Source organism: Bos grunniens, chromosome 22 (assembly GCF_055505025.1).
Source record: "Bos grunniens cultivar Pamir isolate PY7600 chromosome 22, Bosgru_T2T1.0, whole genome shotgun sequence".
Classification (NCBI taxonomy): domain Eukaryota; kingdom Metazoa; phylum Chordata; class Mammalia; order Artiodactyla; family Bovidae; genus Bos; species Bos grunniens.
The window spans coordinates 21,161,888-21,184,984 of NC_141186.1; the positions used below are offsets into that span (position 1 = coordinate 21,161,888).

At 39.7% G+C, this 23,097-nt stretch overlaps 1 protein-coding gene across 43 annotated transcripts in view; it reads right to left on the reverse strand.

Annotated features, from left to right (window-relative positions):
• The window catches only part of LOC147348197 (uncharacterized), a 544,560-nt gene that overhangs the window by 243,118 nt on the left and 278,345 nt on the right, over positions 1-23,097 (reverse strand). For 8 of the 43 annotated variants that reach the window (XR_015151168.1, XR_015151175.1, XR_015151213.1 and 5 more), the window contains one exon: positions 11,683-11,742. The exons of 34 other annotated variants lie outside the window; for them this stretch is intronic. Coding sequence is in view for 1 of the 9 variants with exons in the window: in XM_086366617.1 (XP_086222743.1) it covers positions 11,683-11,742 (60 nt within the window). In the remaining 8 variants the exon portion in view is untranslated. Of the gene's footprint in view, positions 1-11,030; positions 11,346-11,682; positions 11,743-23,097 lie in introns of those variants that run through there. One more of the 43 variants, XR_015151198.1, reaches the window with a different exon arrangement.

Consider the following 23,097-nt stretch of genomic DNA (forward strand, 5'->3'; position numbering starts at 1 on the left):
CACCATTGAGCTTAAGATACTCAGTTGAGGGCTTCCCGGGTGGTCCAGTGGTTAAGAATCCACCTCACAATGCAGGGGACACGAGTTCAATCCCTGGTCCAGGAAGATTCCACATGTCATGGAGTAACTAAGTTTGAGCACCACACAACTACTGAGCCCCCATGCCCAAATTACTGATGCCCGTGCACCCTAGAGCCCGGGCACTGCAACAAAGAGCAAGCCCTACTTGCTGCAACTAGAGAAAGCCCTCGTGCAGCAACAAAGACCCAGTGCAGCCAAAAATAAACTTTAAAAAAATGTTAAAAATAAATAATAGGCTTTATTTAAAAAAAGAAAGAAAGAAACTCAGTGGAGAAGGAATTAAAGAGACAGGGAAATAGATTGACAGTATTTTTTTTTAAGTCATGATACATCTTTATCTGGGTTACGATGAGAGTCCTGAAGAGGATACCTACTCTAAGCCTGGGTGAGGATCTGAGAAATCTTCCTCTTGTAACTATTCTCATGAGGGAGTCTGTCCAGCCTTATATGTGCCACTGATTTCCATATATTCAACTCTCTACCTATCCACTCATCCTGCCACACATCTACTTAATCTAGCTTTAGCCAAGCTTCCAAGTGAGCGCTTGTCGTTAAAGATAAGAAACTCAAACCAGGGCTCTGTAATAACCTAGAGGGGTGGGATGGGGAGGGAGGAGGGAGAGAGGTTCAAGAGGGAGGGGACACGTGTACACCTATGGCTGATTCATGTTGATGTTTGGCAGAAACCATCACAATACCATAAAGCAATTACCCTTCAATTAAAAATAACAATAATAAACTCGCCCTAGCTGCAATTCACAAAAAGGGTCACTCACATCCAGATGCTATTGGCTGAAGACAGAAATACAAGCAGCAAACTAGCATCAATATTTTACTCTGTTGGGTAACCTTAGGGAAGTCACCGTACTTCTCGTGTCTCTGTTTCTTTGTCTGCACTCTCTGCATCATAACTCCTGTCACATTCTGAGATGCAGCCTGGAAAAGCAGTTGCGAGCGTGGATCCTGGAACCATCATACTGGGTCAAACCCCAGCTCTGTTCTAGCTGTGCAGCCTACACCCCATTATTAAGCTTCTCTGAACCTTTGTCTCTTCATCTGAGAAATACGGCTGAGACAACAGCACCTGCCTCGTGCAGTCATGAGGATTACATAAAGCACTTAGATTATGCTTGGAATGTAGGTTATCATTATTATTTTGGTCATCATCACCATCTCAGATATATAGGGAGAACAATATGAAATTAAGGAGACCTTGTACAAAACAGAGTAAGTTTTTTTTTTATTATTAGCTATTTGCCACCTAAATGGTAAGGTATCCAATTTTAAATACATGTGAGTGTTTTTTAACCTAAACTGGAGTCAAACATATGTTCGCTAATTATTCTCTTTGATGTTTATAGAAAGCTAGCTCATATGTCAATATTATTTTAAAAGTACAGCTCCTTCTGTTCATTGTAAATCGGGGAGAGAGGGAAATGAAAAGCAGCCATTAAAATGCCTAAGTGCCCAAACACTAAAGTGGTATTTGTGCAGAAAGGTTTGAAGGAATAAAAGTGATTTCACAATCTTGTCTTAACTGGTTCAGTATTGGATTCTTCCAGTTGTTTTAATGGCTCCTTGCTGGTAAGAACAGAAAATTCAAACGCCTTGGTCGAGCATTCTGCCGCCTGGCCCAAGAGACATGCGGTACAATGTATCACTCACCTGCACTCATCTGAAACAGTTTCCTGACAAACTCTAAACATACCATTCACCCTCCCTCTGCTACTGCTGCTGAACCAACCAATGCACCCTAATCTCTCCCCTCCTAAACTTAATCAACCCTCCTGTCAAATGCCCCCTTCGACACGAAGACTTCTCAGAGGACCTCATCTCCTCTTTCCCAAACCCAATAGCATCTTTTCTTCCTTTGAATTCCCAGCATGTTCGACTTACACCTGGCAGGTGCCTCAAAACCAGTGACCCTACCAACGCAACACAGGGTATGGGGGGCAGAGGTTTCCAAGTGAGCTGGAAAAACGATTCTTGCAATTCCCACACTAATCAAACATGCGGAATTCAGAAGAGTAAGAAATCAATTCTGAATTCGTAATCTGGGGCTTGCGAGACAAAGCAATTCCCTCTGGTTTAATCAATGGCTGAATCGCACTGTTCGCTTCAGGAAATAAGCACACAAATCCTACCCTCTCAAAAGGAGGAAGTAAGCTTTTGCTAGTAGCTTTAGACTCAAGGGTTCATAGAATCAGCAGGCTTAGAAAATCAACATGCATACATGCTTAATCATTCAGTCATGTCCAACTCTTTGCAACACCATGGATTGTGGCCTGCCACACTACTCTGTCCATGGGATTTCCCAAGCAAGAACACTGGAGTGGGTTGCCATTTCCTTTTTCAGGGTATCTTCCAGACCCAGGAATCAAACTCGCATTTCCTGCATTACAGGGGGATTCTTTACCACTGCACCATCTAGGAAGCCAGAAGGTCATCAGGTTCTTTCCAGTATTTATATTTATCAGTATTTGCATACCAGGGGGCTTCTTGACACTAGAAAGGTAAAATGTTAGTCCCCTCCCCATTTCTATTTTTTACTGGACCTTTCCACATCTGTATCATCACCTGTTCTGTCTCTATTCCTCCCATTACTTCACTTAAAGATAAGTTGCTCTGAAAGATCACTGGTAATGCTCATAAAATATAGTTCTGTTACTTTTCTTTTCTTTCAAAGGAGCATGATAATTGCAAACTGCAACAAACGGAGCTGAAAATAACTCCCCAGGCAGTTGTGCATTAGGAATTAGATTAAAAAGAGCCCAATTTATTTTTAAATGACCTGGTAATTTGTAGGAAAGATTTAAGCTGCTTAAATTTTCATCAGTAGAAAACTGGGAGGCTTGTGAAAACCAACCATTTGCTGGTCACTGGGGTAAGAGAATGGACCTTTTCCCCAGAAGCCAGAGAGGTAGCGTTGATGAACGGTTTCCAGACTTATGTTCAAATAGCAACAGGAAAGAAGAAAAACCTGATTTGACATGCATCTAATCTGCTTTAAATGTCTAAAAGAAAGCAAGTTCAATGTCAGCTCGCAATTACAAGTGCCAAAATCTGCACTTGGAAGTAATTTTCCCAGTATAACTAATTAGAATTTGAAATCAAAGCCCTAGGAATTTTTTTTTTTTTTTTGAGGCTTCTCAACTGCTTGCACTGTGGCATGAAGGATTGGTTCCCAGCTCAGAGTCTGAAGGAGGGGACAGCAAATTTCTCTCAACACTCATTGCTGCATGGACTTGGGGATATCCCTGCCAAAACTAGTGTATCTCTGCAAAGATGTATGCTCCCTCCACCTCACACTGCAAGCTATGGTGGTGAAGCTGCTTTTGCATTTAAGATAACTGGCAGAATTTGATGAATTGTGGTACCAAAGATGCTAAAAAATACACATTAATCCAAAAGAGCTTGTCCCTCTTCTTGGGAGGAGAATATTACAATTCTTCTAACCATTATATACAGGTGTGCTAAGTCACTTCCGTCGTGTTCAACTCTGTGCAGTCCCATGGACTGTAGCCCAAAGTCTCTGTCCATGGGATTCTCAAGGCAAGAATACTGCAGTGGGTTATCATGATCTCCTCCAAGGGATCTTCCAGACCCTGGGATCAAACCCCTGTCTCTTACATCTCCAGCATTGGCAGATGGGTTCTTACCACTAGTGCCACCTTGGAAGACTGTAAATAATATGTATTTTAGTATAAACTAAAAATCTTTCAAATGAATCATCTACTGGCACCATTCTTTAAATTTAACATGTATGAAATCTTTTTGTGATATATATATATATATATAACCACTAATTATCTTTCTTTTGTTTTATATCAACCACTTCTCCATGGATTAAATCACTGTACATAGACAGACAGATGGATGCATATGTACATATATACAGAGATGTATAGACATACATATTTCATGCATTCAGAATCAAAACAAATAGGTCAGTTTGTCACTGATACATTACTCAAGTCTTTTCATCAACCACTTTAGGGAGAAAGATGTTAATATGAGTCATTGTTTTAAAAAGGAAGAAAAAAAGAGAAACTTCCACAATCTTTTAACGTATCCTGAGACAAAAAACATAAAAAGCAAAAATATACAGTACCTCAAACATGTATCTACAGGTAGTGAAAATATGCCAGGCGTGAGTGGGGTGTAGAAAAGTTTCAAAGATATACACACTCCTATATGTAAAAGATGGAGAAGGAAATGGTAACCCACTCCAGTGTTCTTGCCTGGAGAATCTCAGGGACGGGGGAGCCTGGTGGGCTGCCGTCTATGGGGTTGCACAGAGTCGGACACGACTAAAGCGACTTAGCAGCAGCAGCAGCATATGTAAAAGATAAATAGTAAGGACCTACTGTGTAACATATGGAACTCTACTGAGTGCCCCGTAATGACCTGCTGTACAGCAGAAACTAATACAACACTGCAAAGCAACTATACTTCAATTAAAAAAAAAAAAGATGAGCACGGCATTGTGCCAGATATTTTATGTTTGTGCCTCCAGAAACTCTTGCCCACTTTAATCCAGAGCTTTGTCTGAAAGAGGCTGATAGATCTATACCACAACAGTGGATTCCAGTGCCCTGTGGTTTCTGGCCGAGTTTGGCCAGTGGGAGCCACAGCAAGAGACCAGAAGGGCAACGATGTAGTTCCCTGCTTCATCATCTAGCAAGGTCATCCTAGGTTAGCTGCACCCCCCTCCCCCACCCCCTGCAGGTCACTGGACCTCACAAGCCTGCTGCTTACCCAACTCTCTCTTTCCTGGTTCTGGATATCTCTGTGTCCCCTCATTCCTCCAGACCAGGGACTGTGATAGCTCCACTGCTCAGTATCTCTTGTGGTTTCCTTATGCTCTTCCCAAACCTTCGTAATTAGACTTCTCTATAAATACATGTGTGCTTAGTCACTCAGTCGTGTCTGACTCTTTGTGACAGCATGGACTGTAGCTTGCCAGGCTCCTCTGTCCTTGGGATTCTCCAGGCAAGAATACTGGGGTGGGTTGCCATTTCCTTCTCCAGGGGATCTTTCCAACCCAGGGATTGAACACATGTATCCCGCGTCTTCTCTTTATCACCGAGCAACTGCAGAAGCAACCCTCTGTCAATAAACCTTCATCAAACTACCCTAATCTGAGTGTGCCTTCCGCTTTCTCCCACAGCCAGACTGATACAGGTGACACTCCTCCCCTTCCAATCTTCACAGTCTGGTCAAAGAAAAGGGATGGTTTACATTTGACCCTAACAGCTGCTATGAAGTAGGTGCAAAAACATCCATGATCAAGAGGAGGAAGGGATTGCTTTGAGTCAAGATCTAGAAAGGTTTTGTGACACTCATTCAAGATGGACCTTTATGGAAGACTGACAGGCAAGACCAGGGGAAGACAGAATCATCACACGAGGTGAAGGATCAGACCCAGTCCTGACTGACAGTGAAAGGCAGGCAGTTTGTAGAGGCAGCTGACACCCAGCATGTTGAAGGGAAGGAGAGAGAATCAGTTCAGTTCACTTGCTCAGTTGTGTCCAACTCTTTGCGATACCATGAATTACACCACCCCAGGCCTCCCTGTCTATCACCAACTCCCGGAGTTCACTCAAACTCATGTGCATCAAGTAGGTGATGACATCCAGCCATCTCATCCTCTGTCATCCCCTTCTCCTCCTGCCCCCAATCCCTCCCAGTATCAGGGTCTTTTCCAATGAGTCAACTCTTCACATGAGGTGGCCAAAGTACTGGAGTTTCAGCTTTAGCATCATTCCTTCCAATGAACACCCAGGACTGATCTCCTTTAGAATGGACTGGCTGGATCTCCTTGCAGTCCAAGGGACTCTCAAGAGTCTTCTCCAACACCACAGTTCAAAAGCATCAATTCTTCGGCGCTCAGCTTTCTTCACAGTCCAACTCTCACATCCATACATTGAACAGTCGGGGGAGTGGGGAAAGCCTGAAAAGTGAGTCTGGTGCCATGTTTTAAAGATCTTTGAACTTCTGGCTCAACAATCCTTATAAGCTCTATTCTGTAAAGAATGAAAATCTATTGAGAAACTTTATACCAAAAAAGAGATCTAAGCCAAGTATTGTAATTATGTGTGTATTTAGTAAAGCTTTATCCCAGTAGACGATAATCTTCATCAGATGAGGGGCCATATGTGCTTTGTTCTGCTGTGCCCAGTACCTAGTGCAGAGCCAGGCATATATTATATGCTTAATTAAAAGCTGATGGATGGATGGATGAATGAATGATTGAATCAGTTCAGTTCAGTCGCTCAGTCGTGTCCGACTCCTTGCAACCCCCATGAATCACAGCACTTCAGGCGTCCCTGTCCATCACCTACTTCCAGAGTTCACTCAAACTCACATCCATCGAGTTGGTGATGCCATCCAGCCATCTCGTCCTCTGTCGTCCCCTTTTCCTCCTGCCCCCAAGCCCTCCCATCATCAGAGTCTTTTCCAATGAGTCAACTCTTCGCATGAGGTGGCCAAAGTACTGGAGTTTCAGCTATAGCATCATTCCTTCCAAAGAACACCCAGGGCTGATCTCCTTTAGAATGGACTGGTTGAATACCTAAGGATATATCATCTAATAGAAGATATTTCAGCTTCATAAAACTAGAGAAATGCCGTGGAGACTGGGACTGGAACTAAAATGCGATCAACGAGAATGGGATGGAGACTAAGAATGAGACAGACAATCTAAGATCTCCTGGTGAGAATCACATCGACTGCATCCACCCACTTCACATCGCCCAACTCCAAGCATGGCCAGTTCCTCATCACTACATAGGTGGCTTCCACACAAGATGAAAACTGTCCATGTTCAACACTTAGGGACATATGAAAATAAAATATAAATCAGACCCTGAAAGAACCAGTTATGGAAATAAAGTCTCATGAAAGAGAAAATATACAAAACCATTTTTTTTATGTACTAAATTATAAGGACCTACTTTCAGGGTTAAACCTCGGGGGTGGGGGGAGAAGAAATCAAGAGGTGAATAAATTTAGGAAAGCTAAAATTGAAGCTAAATTATGTGGATGGGCCAAGATTTCCCAAAGATTACTCAGGTACCATGGGTGAGCCCGTACATGAATTTACATATTAAAAGAATAGAATTAAGCATAATTTTCTCATTTTTGTTTCAAAATTTGATCTATTAAAAGTAGTAAATGGTAACAATTCCACTGGAACTACTACGAGGTTTAGCCTCTGTATCAAGTACCATACTGTGTAGCTTTCACAATCTAGTTAAATCTAATCCTCAGAGCAGTTCTGTAACATTGATATTATAATTGCCATTTACAGTTGAGAATTTAAGATTTTTACAAGTCGAGCAAATTGCCCAGACTGTTGCAACTTTAAAGACACACAGCCATAAGGAGACTTTAAGTCTGGATGATTCCATAGCTGGGCACTGCATTTCTAAATTGCTCTAAGACTATATATGTGCCCGTGTGTGTGTGTGTGTGTCTGTGTGTCTGTGTGTCTATATGCATTTGTGTGTGCCACATGTTCAGTCATGTATGAATCTTTATGACACCATGGACTGGAACCCACCAGGCTGCTCTGTCCATAGGATTTCCCAGGCAAGAATACCAGAGCGGGGTGCCATCTAATCCTCCAGGGGATCTTCCTGACCAAGGGATCAAACCCACATCTCTTGCATTCCAACATTGGCGGGTGGATTTGTTACGACTGTGCCACCTGGGAAAGGCATATGCCTTCGTCCATGTGTTTAAAAACATGAGTGAAATTTTCAGAGTCAAAGGAAAATAAAGCAATGCATCTATTTTTCATTGACAGCCAGTTAAAACTGGGAAAAAATGGGAGAAAGCCACAGCTTTCCTAGCATTCCCTGGGGGAGGGTCAAATGCCAGGAATCCAAAATAGTTATCAAGTTACTAACTCAATGTTTATATTCTAAACTTCCACTCCTTCAACAACTTTCAAAAGAAATCTCTCACAAACTAATTGCCACCAAAACAATTAAGCTGATACTACAAGAACTCTTAGTATAATTTATATATTTGCTGAGACAGTAATGTATCTTTTCCTATCACGATTTTCCCTCAGGCAAAATGAAGCAAGTACAACACATTTTAAAGTCATTCCACAGATCAAATCACTCAGAGATACGATATAATTAGTCTTATGACAGGACGTACTTAATTAAATTAGGGAGGAACAATTCATTAAATGACAAAAAGGAAGAAAACATCAAAAATTAACATATCGTTAACATTAATATGTCAAAGTGGGAATGTGATTATGGATACATATATTTAAACAGATAGAACTCCCACAAAGAATAAAAATTTGCCACTGAGAGAGCTTTCAGGCCATGGTAGAATCAGAAAATCTTTTAAGTTACAGAACAGAAAACTATGGATTCCCTTGAGCTTCTGTGAAGCATTTTACAAGAAAAATTTAATAAGAGAATATCTATAATCTGACCCAAGGAAGATATTCCTGGTGCATTTTTTCCCCATAAAAGCTCTGTCTTTGCGTTTTTGAGATTATGTGCTCTTGAATAATAGATTCAATGTTCTTAGCCACAGTTTTAGCACAGCAGAATCTCAGTTGCTCACAAAAGATGAATTAATGTCCACAAAGGACAATTTTAACAACCATCACCAAGCTGGCTACTGCTGAGGAGTGCTAATGAGTCAAGTTTGTAGAAGCCTAATAACACAAACTAAACATCAATCACAAAGCGACATGATATTCAAGCAGAGGTGGAAAGAACCAGGAAGAAAGGAAAACTTTAGCATCTGCTTTTGTTTACAAATGAAATTTTTAACATTATTTCCCCCAAGAGGAGCACTTTAACAAGTCCAACACTCACATAAATCTTTCGTTTTGTTTTTTTCTACTCATCTCAACTGCTTTACAATACCTCTAATACTTTTCTTGCTTGTTATTATTCAATAGATCATTGAAAAGAACCCAGCTACACATACCCTTACAAAACAAATACAGGAGATTGCAGAAAATAAATAGGAAATCAAGGGAAAAAACGTAAAGATGCTTTAATAGAGCAAGGATCTCAAATAATACTATTAATAAAATAACTATAGTGGTAGTAGCAGTAGGAGTAGTAGGAATAGTCCATAGGGATTTTCCTTAATTTTTTTTTTAATGAAGTATAAGGTTGAGTGACAGGAATTAGATAAGAACTAAAGAAAATAATCTTAATACAATAAGCAGAATCACCACCCTACCGCCTAAAAAAGAATGATCAAGTTTAAAATTTAAAAGATGGATAAAGTACATTAGATGAATGCCAACAAAGAGAAAGCAAATCTTCTGGATAAAATACTCAGAAATGAAAAGTAGAATAGAATATAACTCAAAAGTATAAATAAGATAAGCATGGGGCACATTTTATAATATAAGAGAACAAATGATAAATTTAAGCAATTATAATATCTATGAACCAAAAAACACTGAAGTAGCACTCATAAGGTAGAAATGTGCCATCTGTCAATGAAATATCAAGCAGTAAAAATTATAAGATAAAATAAAGAACAATTTAATCAAACAATTCAGTAGATATATTTGATAAATATCCAATGCTAAATCCTAAAAATAAAAATATACTTTGCTTTTAAATACTAATAAAATAAACATTACTATTGACCATATAAGTTGAAGAAGACATTTTATTAAATTCTAAAAGGTATAAATTTAAAATCAATGTTTTGGCATGGTATAGAAATATTTAAAATTAATAACATCAGAAAATAGTAAGTCCCTTTCACTTAAAAATTAAGTAAATTGCTCTTAAACAACTCTTCATTAAAGAGATATAAAGTTGCACTATTTCTTTAAAAAAAAATAATAGACAATAGCTAATACAGTACACAGAGGAAAATTCAAAGCTTTAAATACATTTATTAAGAAACAAAGAATGTAAAATAATATATTGGACAAATGACTTAAAAAAATTTAAATATATAAAGAAAAACAGAACACCACCAACATAAAAAGCTAAATTAATGAGGCATACAGAAACCAGTTGGAGAAGGCAATGGCACCCCACTCCAGTACTCTTGCCTGGAAAATCCCATGGATGGAGGAGCCTGGTAGGCTGCAGTCCATGGGGTCGTGAAGAGTTGGACACGACTGAGCAACTTCACTTTCACTTTTCCCTTTCATGCATTGGAGAAGGAAATGGCAACCTACTCCAGTGTTCTTGCCTGGAGAATCCCAGGGACGGGGGAGCCTGGTGGGCCACCGTCTATGGGGTCGCACAGAGTCGGACATGACTGAAGCGACTTAGCAGCAGCAGCACAGAAACCAGTAGAACTAATAAATGCATTTCAAAACATCCCAAAAGATCATTCTTTAAAAATAAAACAAACCACCAATTAAGTTAATAGGAAAAATTGGGATGCCATAAAACACACAACATAAGTAATAATTAAGAGCATATTACCTTATAGGGAGAAATTTTTTAGTGCTAAAATTCAACTTTGCTCAATTTCATCCAAGTAAGCTCTATAATTTAGATGAAACTGAAAACTTTCTAGGAAAATAAGTTACAAAAACTAAAAGAGATTTTAAAATGTAAGGAAATCATTGTTCCCCGAAACATTTTTTTAAAGAAATAGGTGAAGGTATCAAATTGAAACTCTTGCTTAATTTCCCCACCCCACCCATCCCAAAATCAAACCCAAGGCCAGATTAGTTTGTGGAGAAATTTTAAAAGACATTTAAAATAAAAGCATTTCCAAATTAATATAAACTACTTAATTTTTTAAGGGAAACTACCAACTTTATGAAATAATTATGAATGTACAGACACAAACTACAGAATAATCTCACTTGCTATTTTTAACATAGAAATTCTACATAAGATGGTAAATAATCAGTCAAGAGAGAAAGCCTGAATGTGCCTCTTCCCAAGGGCACATGAAAATTTCAACTATTTACATCGAAACTATTTGTGAGAATGATCTGAATGCTAGCAAAAAAGATTTTCCACCTCTGAAGATACAGACAGGTAGGAGGGGCAGAGACATGATATAGTCAAACCCGCAAACGAGAGAATAATTATAATCAGAAGTTCTCCCCAAGGAGCAAGGAGTCAGAGCCTCCCATAAGGCTCGCAAATCCAGGGGTCCTACACCAGGGAAGAGTCCTCAGAACAGATGGCTTCAATGGCAAGCAGGACTTATTCAAGAGAGCCTGATGGCTCTCTGTAGAAACATTGCAGTCTTAAAGGGTATGTGCAAAATCTCCCATGTTCTAAGACCTAGCACAGAGGATCCTGAGTCAGCTCACTTGCTGAACTTAGACAACTAACCAGAGAAGACAACTCCAAACCCCCGGGAAAAAAGTTACTGTCAGCGGTCACTTTGGGTAGCTTGAGCTACCATGAGGACACAGCACTGGCAGGCACCTTTTTGAAGTTCTCTAACATATTGGCACTGGGGGGCTTACCCACCCAATAGGGGGCCAGCACTAGTCCAACCAGGGACCACTGGTCTTCACACCCAGCCAGCCTAGGACACATTCCCACCCACCAGTGGGCTGCCACCAGCCCAAGTCCTGAGGGACCTGCAGCCAATCACATTAGGACCCGGCCTTACCCCAGCAGTTGGCAAACTCCATGATCTTCCACTAGGTCACATGTCCAGCCTTGCCAGGACCTATCAATGGGTGCGTGAATAAAGATGTGGTATGTATGTATGTGTACACACACGTACACACACACATACATATATACACACATATGCATACACAATGGAATATTATTCAGCCATAAAAAAGAATAAAATCTTGTCATTTGTGACAACATGGATGAACCTAGAGGGTATTATGCTAAGTGAGATACGTCAGAGCAAGAAATACCATATGAATTCACATACAAGTAAAATCTAAAGACAAACAAATACAGCCAAACAGAAACATGCTCATAAATACAAGGAACAATCTTTTGATTGGCAGAGAGGAGGGGGATGGGAGTAAGAGTAAAATAAGTAAGGGAGATTAATAGGTACAAACTTCCAGTTTTAAAAATACTCATAGGAGAAGGCAATGGCACCCCACTCCAGTACTCTTGCCTGGAAAATCCCATGGATGGAGGAGCCTGGTAGGCTGCAGTCCATGGGGTCGCTAAGAGTCTGACACGACTAAGTGACTTCACTTTCACTTTTCACTTTTTATGCATTGGAGAAGGAAATGGCAACCCACTCCAGTGTTCTTGCCTGGAGAATCCCAGGGACAGGGGAGCCTGGTGGGCTGCTGTCTATGGGGTCACACAGAGTTGGACACGACTGAAACAACTTAGCAGGAGCAGCAGCATAGGGATATAATATACAGGATAGGGAAGATAGCCGATAATACTGTGACAACTTTTATGGTGACAGATGGTAAACAGACCTACTGTGGCAATCATTTTGTAGTATATAAAAATATCAAATCACAATGTTATACAACTGAAATTAATATAATTTTGTAAGTCCATTATACTTCAATTTTTAAAAATGCTAACATCCAGTGTTACGGAAGTTTCACAGAAATGCACATCTCCTACACTCTTTTGGTGAAGGAGTGAGTTAGTTCACACTCTGAAGAGAGAAAAATTACAATTATCAAGATCATTAAAATTGTTTGTGGTTCAGAAATACCACTGCTAGAAGCTGTCTTAAGGGAGCACAAATACAAAAAAGATTTTTCTGAGCAAGGTGTTTGCTAAAATGTTGCCTGTAATAAAGAAAATTTGGAACAGTATGAGACAGTTAAAATAACTATGGCACACACACATAAGGACAATATTATTAAAAGTAACTGAGCACTGAAGAATTATGCTTTTAAACTGCGGTGTTGGAGAAGACTCTTGACAGTCTCTTGGACTGCAAGGAGATCAAACCAGTCAATCCTAAAGGAAATCAGTCCTGAATATTCATTGGAAGGACTGATGCTGAAGCTCCAATACTTTGGCCACCTGATGCAAAGAACTGACTCATTGGAAAAGACACTGATACTGCGAAAGATTGAAGGCAGGAGAAGGGGTTGATAGAGGATGAGATGGTTGGATGGCATCACCAACTTAATGGACATGAGTTTGAGCAGGCTCTGGGAGTTGGTGATGGACAGGGAAGCCTGGCGTGCTGCAGTCCAAGGGGTCTCAAAGAGTCAGATGCAACTGAGCAACTAAACTGAACTGATTAAAAACAGCATAGAAGAATATTCTATGTTACAGGAAAATGCTCATTATCAACAGATAAAACTTAATCATAATCTAATCCTACTTTGATTTTATTATACTCAGTATACTATAGTGGTGGATACATGTCAATACTAGATACATTTCTCAAAATCCATAGAATGTAGAATACCAAGTTTGAACCCTAATGTAAGCTATGAGCTCTGGGTAATAATGATGCATCAATATAGGTTCATCAACTGTAACAGATATTCCACTCTAGTGACAATGATGATAATGGTGGAAGCTTTGCAGGTGTGAAGGCAAGGGTACACGGGAAGTATCTGTACTTTCTACTCAATTTTGCTACGAATCTAATACTGTTGTAAAAAATGGTCTATTTTTCAAAAGTTTTTTTTAATGGTACAAATGAACTTATTTACAAACCGAAGACATCCACAGATGTAGAAAACAAGGGAGAAAGGGGAGAAAGGAGATAAATCAGGAGATTGAGATTGACATATATATACTACTATATATAAAACTGATAAGCAATAAGGACCTATTGTATAGCACAGGGAATTCTACTCAGTACTCTGCAATGACCTAGATGGGAAAAGGATCTAAGATATGTGTAAACGATTCACTTTGCTGATTCACAGCAGAAACTAATACAACATCATAAATCAACTCTAATAAAAACTGATTTATAAAAGTTTTATAAAGATGGCAAGTAAGCTTCTGAGAAGATGCTCCATATCACATATAATCAGGAAAAAACAAATCAGAACAATGAGGAGATACCATCATACACCTATTAGAATGGCCAAAATCCAGAACACTGACACCACCAAATGCTGACAAGGAAGTAGAGTAACAGGAATGGTCATTCACTGTTGGTAGGAATTCAATATGATACATTTTGCTACAGTTTGGTGGTTCTTACAAACTAAACATACTCTCTTTTTTTTCATTTATTTTTTAGTTGGAGGAAAACTGCTTTACAATATTGTGCTGGTTTCTGCTGTGAAGTCACTCAGTTGTGTCTGACTCTTTGTGACCCCATGGACCATAGCCTACCAGGCTCCTCTGTCCATGGGATTTTCCAGGCAAGACTACTGGAGTGGGCTGCCATTTCACAAATCAGGCACAATTATACATACACCACCTCCCTCTTGAGCCTCTCTGTCCTTCCCCTATCCCATCCCTCTAAGTTATCACAGACAGCAAAGCTGGGCACCCTGTGTTATATAGCAACTTCTCACCTACTATCTATTTTACACATGGTAGTATATATATTCGGAGAAGGCAATGGCACCCCACTCCAGGACTCTTGCCTGGAAAATCCCATGGGCAGAGGAGCCTGGTAGGCTGCAGTCCATGGGGTCGAGAAGAGTTGGACACGACTGAGCGACTTCACTTTCATTTTTCACTTTCATGCATGGGAGAAGGAAACGGCAACCCACTTCAGTGTTCTTGCCTGGAGAATCCCAGGGATGGGGAGCCTGGTAGGCTGCCATCTATGGAGTCGCACAGAGTCAGACACGACTGAAGTGACTTAGCAGCAGCAGCAGCAGCAGTATATATATTTCGATGCCACTTTCTGCATCTGTCCCACTCTTTCCTTCCCCCACTGTGTCCACACCACACAGTCAAGCAATCACACTCCTTTGTATTTACCCAGTGGAGCTCAAAACTTATATCCATGCAAAACCTCCACATAAATGTTTAGAGCAGCTTTATTCATAGTCTCCCAAACTTGGAGGCAACCAAGATGTCTTTCAGTAGATGAATAGATAAACTGTAGTACACCCAGACAATGGAATATTATTCAGCTCTAAAAAGAAAGAAGCCAACAGGCCTTGAAAAGACATGGAGGAAACTTAAATGCATATTACTTAGTGAAAGAAACCAATATGAAAAGGCTACATAGTGTAGGATTCTAACAATCTGACATTCTGGAAAAGGCAAAACTATGCGGACAGTAAAAAAGATCATTGGTTTCCAAGGGTTAGAGGAAATGGATGAATGAACAGGCGGAGCACAGAGTATTTTTAGGAGGGGGAAACTGCCCTATATGATTTTATAATAGATACATGTCATTATATGTGTACCCAATAGAACATGCAACACTAGGAGTGAACTACAATGTAAACTATACACTTTGGATGATAATGATGTATCAAGATAGGTTCATCAGTTGTAATGAGTGTACCACTCTAATGCAGAATGTTGAAAATGGGGGAGGTTGTTAGGATATGGAGTCAGGGATATATGGGAAATCTCTGTAGCTTCCAGTTAACTTTGCTATGAACCTAAAACTTCTCTGAAAAAGAGTCAAGTTTTAAAAATCCTACACAGTCTACTAAGAAAGATAACCCAGCAACACACTGAAAGAATACTTGTTAAAAATCAACAATTCAAAAAGAAAATCTGATAATATGAATATATTCTTCACCTAAAACATACCTCAGCCCAAAGTTGATATCACGCTCAACAATGAAATACCAGTGGCATTCTAATATAATTCCAGAACAGAAAAAAGATGCCCACCTTCCCTAGCTGGATTTGACACTGTACAAGCCAATGAAATTATACAAAAGAAAAAAATTAGAATAATGGAAACTATTGCTGGAATCAAGATTGCCGGGAGAAATATCAATAACCTCAGATATGCAGATGACACCACCCTTATGGCAGAAAGTGAAGAGGAACTAAAAAGCCTCTTAATGAAAGTGAAAGAGGAGAGTGAAAAAGTTGGCTTCAAACTCAACATTCAGAAAACGAAGATCATGGCACCTGGTCCCATCACTTTATGGGATGGGGAAACTGGAAACAGTGGCTGACTTTATTTTTGGAGGCTTCAAAATCACTGCAGATGGTGACTGCAGCCATGAAATTAAAAGACACTTACTCCTTGGAAGAAAAGTTATGACCAACTTAGATAGCATATTCAAAAGCAGAGACATTACTTTGTCAACAATGGTCCGTCTAGTCAAGGCTATGGTTTTTCCTGTGGTCATGTATGGATGTGAGAATTGGGCTGTGAAGAAAGCTGAGCACCAAAGAATTGATGCTTTTGAACTGTGGTGTTGGAGAAGACTCTTGAGAGTCCCTTGGACTGCAAGGAGATCCAACCAGTCCATTCTAAAGGAGATGGGTCCTGGATGTCCTTTGGAAGGACTGATGCTAAAGCTGGAACTCCAATACTTTGGCCACCTAATGCGAAGAGTTGACTCATTGGAAAAGACTCTGATGCTGGGACGGATTGGGGGCAGGAGGAGAAGAGGACCACAGAGGATGAGATGGCTGGATGGCATCACTGACTCAATGGACGTGAGTTTGAGTGAACTCCAGGAGTTGGTGATGGACAGAGAGGCCCGGCATGCTGCAATTCATGGGGTCACAAAGAGTCGGACACGACTGAGCGACTGAGCTGAGCTGAGCTGAGCTGAACTGAACTGAACTGATATTGTTGATCTTCAAACAATATTGTTCACACACCTGGAAAATTCAAGTTACTACAAGCAGTAAGAAAACTTTGGACAATAAGAGCACATAAAATTTAGAAACAGCTGCCTTTATATATAAACACAATAATTTGTTAGAAGATATAATGTAAGAAAACATTGCATTCACATCAGCAAAACAAAAGACAAAATGCCTAGAAATAAACTCAACACGAAACATATCAAACTGATTTAAAGAAAACTTTGAAATGCTTTAAAAAGTTGATGAGGCTATGGAAGCAAACACTGCCATACCCTGCTGGTAGAAGCATAAAGTGACACCACACACGAGGGAAGTTGGACAACATCAATCTAAATGGCAAGCGCATACATTTTTTGAACCATCAATTCTAATTCTAGAAATTTATACCATATGTACATGTACATGGATGAAATCATCCATGAAAAATGCATTCATCTCATCACTGTTGCAATGGCTGAAGATTAAGAGCAATTTGTCCAACAATAAAGTGATTAAATAAGGGTAATTCATACAGGGCAGCACTATACACCTCTACACATTTGACAAAGCTTTCTACATACTGATTTTAAAAAATATCCAAAACATAAATTAGGATAAAAAGCAAGATACAGAGAAATTTGTATTCTACCTCTTGTGTAAAAAGGAAAAATATAAATTTTAAAAAATGGGTTAAAAACTTCTTTCTGAACACCTAAGAAAGACATGTCAGTGTTGGACACAATGGCACCCCACTCCAGTACTCTTGCCTGGAAAATCCCATGGACGGAGGAGCCTGGTAGGCTGCAGTCCATGGGGTCTCGAAGAGTCAGACACGACTGAACAACTTCACTTTCCCTTTCATTTTCATGCATTGGAGAAGGAAATGGAAACCCACTCTAGTGTTCTTGCCTGGAGAATCCCAGGGACGGCTGAGCCTGGTGGGCTGCTGTCTATGGGGTCTCACAGAGTCGGACACGACTGAAGTGACTTAGCAGTAGCAGCAGATGGAAATAAGGTTGGAAAAGGCAGAGTAACCTTGCAAATTACATTGCTATCACACCAACATAATGCCTAGTTACAAAACTGTACTTTTATAATGGTGCTAGTGGCATTATAACCTGTACCACAATTAGAGTGGTCAAGATAAGCTAGGTTATGCTTCAGTGCATGCATGTGCATGCTAAGTCACATCCAGCTCTTTGAGACCCATCAGCTGTAGCCTGCCAGGCTCCTCTCTCCAAGGGATTCTGCAGGCAAGAATACTGGGGTGGGTTGCCATCCCTCCTCCAGGGGATCTCCCTGATCCAGGGACTAAACACAGGTCTCTTGTGTCTCCAGCACTGGTAGGTGGGTTCTCTACCACTAGCACCATCTGGGAAACCCCAGCCCTAAATTTCAGCGGATTCTCATGACAGGTTTATTCCTCCCCGACAGCCCACATCCATCCATCACGGGTCAATTGGCTGTAGGCTCTGTTCTACGTAGTTTTTCATCCAGGAACCAACTTGATAGAGAAACACTGCCATTCCCCATACAGTGGATAAAGTAGCCTAGATGGTCTTCCAGGATGGCCATTAAATGGCCATTAAATCATTCATCCCAGAAATTATGTGCATCATTTTAGCTCACAACCCACTGGCTAGAACTTATCAGAAAGCCCATGAAAAGCACAGAGACGGCTCTAAAGAGAGTAAGAATGTATACTGGTGAGCTACAGTCATGACTTCTGTGACCATTTTGGAGAATTTTAGAATATGATATAAAAGGAAAGGTTATTTTAAGTCTAAAGATTTTGACCTGATTATTACACTTCTGAGAACTTAGTCTAAGGAAGTATTTCTAAGTGTCAATAAATAAACGGTAGAAAATTTCAACCCTGTACAGCTAATCAAGATTGAGAGAATTATGCTCTAGCCCTTCCTTAGGCAGCTAAATTCCCCCCAAATACCACCCTTCATCCTTAAAAAACAAGTGATAAATGATTGTGCATTAGAAATCATGCAAGCCTAAATGCAAATACAATGGTTTGCTTTCAAAGCCTGGGGCATTGATCAGCTCTCTTCTGTACTCCAGCTGGGAAATTCGTCAAAAATTCTCTGAAATGAAGTACCATATGATGGTTTCATCTCCAGCCCTGGGGTAGGAGCTTAGACATAATTTTAACACAGATTCATTTCAATTTTAGTAGCAACAAATGTCTTCATTTAGCCAGGACTTCACTAACAATGGAAAGTAGATAATTACAAGGGATGAAAAGATATTTTAGACAAAAAAAAAGGTGCCTAATCTCACTGTAATTATAGGAGTATATATATTTCTTTTAACAGAAAGATCATTTAGCTAATTCCAGGCAAAGTCATAGTTACTATGATTTCTGAAAGCCAATATAATGGATTGCTTAAATGATTAGACCTTGGAGCCTGACAGGCCCAAATCTCATCTTACTTCTGCTCTTTAACAGTTGTTTGAGGTTGGACAAATCACTTAACACCTCCAGATGTAAATCTTTTTGCCTTGAAAAATGAGTGATACTTGTACTTATCTCATAATATTCAATGAGATGGTATATGCCTAGCATTTATTGATGGGGCCCATGAGTAGCTCTCAATAAATGTTCTATGGTGCTATGTGAAAACGTTAGTTGCTCAGTCATGTACAACCCTTAGCAATCCATGGACTGTAGCCCACCAGGCTCCTCTCCCCATAGGGATTCTCCAGGCAAGAATACTGAAGTCAGTTGCCATGCCCCCCTCCAGAGGATCTTCCCAAGCCAGGGGTCAAACTCAGGTCTCCTGCATTGCAGGTGGATTCTTTATGTCTGAGCCACCAGGGAAGCTATGGTGCTATAGTTACAACTTATATTTATGTGAGTCTTTCTTTTTTAAATACTCTCACAAGTATCATATCATTTTCAATATTTAAACCTGAGAATATTCACATGAGATGTAATGATAAGGACACATGCCCTTCATATACTGAAGGACAATGTGACAAGTTCAAGAAGAGCAGCAAAGGGTGCCACTGATGGAGCAAAGGTGGGAGCTTCTCTATTCAGTTGAGGAATGTTGGCAAATATTCATGGAGGAAGCAATATTCACACAGATCCGGAAGGATGTGTACGGTTTCAGTGGTAAAGGATATAAAGGAGAAGAAAGATGACTTTGAATGGAAGGATGATTATCACAAAAGTGCCACAGAAGTGGGTACTGACAGAACTCTGACCAATGCAGCCTCTAGAAGTGTTCTGAAGCAGCAGGAAATCAGACTGGTGAGATGGGGAGTGAGGCCAGTGAGAGCCTTGACTGCCAGGACTGAAAGTTCTATCTCACGTGATACATTAGATCCAATTGGGAAAGTCGTAAGCAGACTGGAGCTAAGTTTACATGTTTATTCCAACAGCATCCCAAGACAGGAAGAAGAAAAATGGAAAGGTAAATAAAATTAATAATAAAAAAAATTAAAATTAAAAAAACTTTTTTAAATGAGAAGAGAAAATGAATATAAGGTATGTGATGGGAATGTACATGAAAGAAAGTAGGTTTGAGAGGAGGGAACTGCCAGCCTGGACTGAAGAACACAGAGTAGGCAGAATGATGTTGCTGCTACAGACAATGACAATAAGAACGATGGTAGTGATGATGAAGACAATCACCACTACTTCATGAGCATTTCTCATATTTGAGACTCTTCGTCCAGTGCTTTAAATCCACTTCTCATATAATTCTCAGACAATTCAAAGGATCTTTTTTTTTTCTGCATTTCACCATGAAAATTTCATGATGATACTGAAGCACACGAAAGTTATGTGGCTAACCCAAAACCTCACAGCAGGGAAAGGGAGGAGTCAGAATTGAAATCTAGCTTGGACAGCGCTGGTTCCAGTGCCCCACACTCAACATGAGTGTAAGGGGTGAATGGGATACGCAGATGTTACCTGGATCCACTGTAATGCCACAGGAAACCACACCTTTGGTAAACTTGGACCTAACTCTCACAATTGGTGTCTGCTCCAATTAACCAGCCTATTAACTGCAATGTTGGAGGGTGGCAATGCCCCTTGTATTTCATCTATGCACCCCCTAAACAGTTCACTACACACTATTCATTTATATTCATTCATTTACTTACTCCACAAATATTACTCTGTTTCCAATGAGCCAGGCCTTGTGCTCGACATGTTAAAAAAAAAATAACAGTAGTCACAAGAATTCAAAAATGATGGTCCTTTTTATGGCTAGATTATATGTTTGTGGGGACATATAATATATTATCCTATCACTTTTGTGTATATTTGAAAGTTTTCATGATAAAAAGTATTTTTAGAAATAGAAAGGAAGAAAAGATTCTACTGGAAATGTTCTTGCCAAGGTTACAAATGATTTTCTTGTTGCTAAATGTAATGAACATGGCTCTGTCTTCATGTCCTTGACAACTGTCTCCTCAAACAGCTGAAAATATGACAGAGAAAGACTAGTCAGAGAGGAAGGAGGAACCAACAAAGCAAGGAGCGAGGAACTCACTCTCCTGTTTTCCTTCTGCTTCTCTAGACCCTGTATCTCAGTCACCTTTCCAAGACACCTTTTCCTTTTCCCTTCCTTTAAAAGCCAGTGTTATACATGATCCAGAAGGATACATGCAACCCAATGGTCACTGAAGCACTGTTTACAATAGCCAAGACATGGGAGCAACCTAAATGTCCATCAACAGAGAAATGGATAAAGAAGATGTGGCACATATACTCACTGGAATATTACTCGGCCATAAAAATGGAATAATGCCATTTGCAGGAACATGGATGGACACAGAGATTGTCATACTGCATGAAGTAAGTCAGACAGAGAAGGTGAAATATTCTTTGCCATCCCTTATATGTGGAATCTAAAAAGAAATGATACAAATGAACTCACTTGCATAACAGAAAGAGATTCACAGACTTAGAGAATGAACTTAAGGTTGTCAGGCAGGGGAGGATAGAGGGAAGGGATAGTTAGGGAGTTTGGAATGGACATGTACAGACTGCTATATTTAAAATGGATAACCAACAAGGATCTACTGTACAGCACATGGAACTCTGTTCAGCGTTATGTGGCAGCCTGGATGGGAGGGGAGTTTGGAGGAGAAATGGATACCTGTATATGTATGACTGTGTCCCTTTGCTGTTCACCTGAAATTATCACATTGTTAATCAGCTATACCCCAGTACAATATAAAAAGTCTAAATTGGGAAAAATAAAACCTTAAAAAAAAAAGCCAGTATTACACATCTTCACTCCTCTCATTTTTTTCCTCAAATGACTCCTTCTTTCTCAAAGTCCTCATCCCCTGTCTTCAGGCTTTCAATATTTTCCGTATGATGAAATCTTCCCAGTCAACAACACCACTCCAGATCTCTCTCCTGAACATCAGATAGGAATCCAAACATGGATGGAGGATAAATTCTAGAAAATTCCATGAACACCTCAAAGCCAGAATCTCAGAATTACTTGCTTCATCTTCCTTCCCATTCAGTCTTTACTCAGATCTGCTCCACTTGCTTTGTTAGTTAATTCAGAAAGGAACAATACCACACACCCAAAGTCACTGAAGAAGTCCAGTGGAACTAGCCTAAGAAAGTATTTGATTTATCCATGTCATTTCCTCTATTTAGTAAACAATGGAAGATGAATAAATGGAACACAAGATAATTTCTCTAAATAATTCATCCTGGAGAGCAAAACAAAGCATAGAAGTCAATACAATGTTTCAAATGTTTTATTATGTCCCAAACTGACTGAAAATGTACACCCGTGGCGGATTCATGCTGATGTATGGCAAAACCAATACAATTTTGTAAAGTAATTAGCCTCTAATTAAAATAAATAATTTTTTTAATTAAAAAAAAAAAAGCTGACTAAATAAATACAAAGCTAGGTTATGATTGTGATAATCTTGCTCCTGGTAAGTTGCAGGAAAAAAACTAGGCTTTGACAATTATGTTCCATTTAAGCATTTACTCAAAGACTTCCTTAAATTTTGTGCTAGAGGTAAAAAAAAAAAATCAGTTACTTGCAGATGCTATGTCCTCAACCCTGCATGCTCTCAGGAGCAAACTCACTCACCTCAAGTGTAATCTAGATAGATTGTATTTGGGCCATGAGAGATGGAAGAGATACTAAGAGAAAAGCTACACTATAGAGAGAACCATGGTGAACGCCATTCATGAGAACTGAATTTAAATAACTGAAATTCTAGTGTGCGGGTAGATGATGTAGACGTGCCCAGTAAGAGTTTTGGGATTTTTTTAGGTATTTGTTATTTACTGAGGGTTATTTTTTACCTTTTTATTTCATATTGGTGTATAAGTGATTAACAATGTTGTATTAATTTCAGGTATACAGCAAAGTGA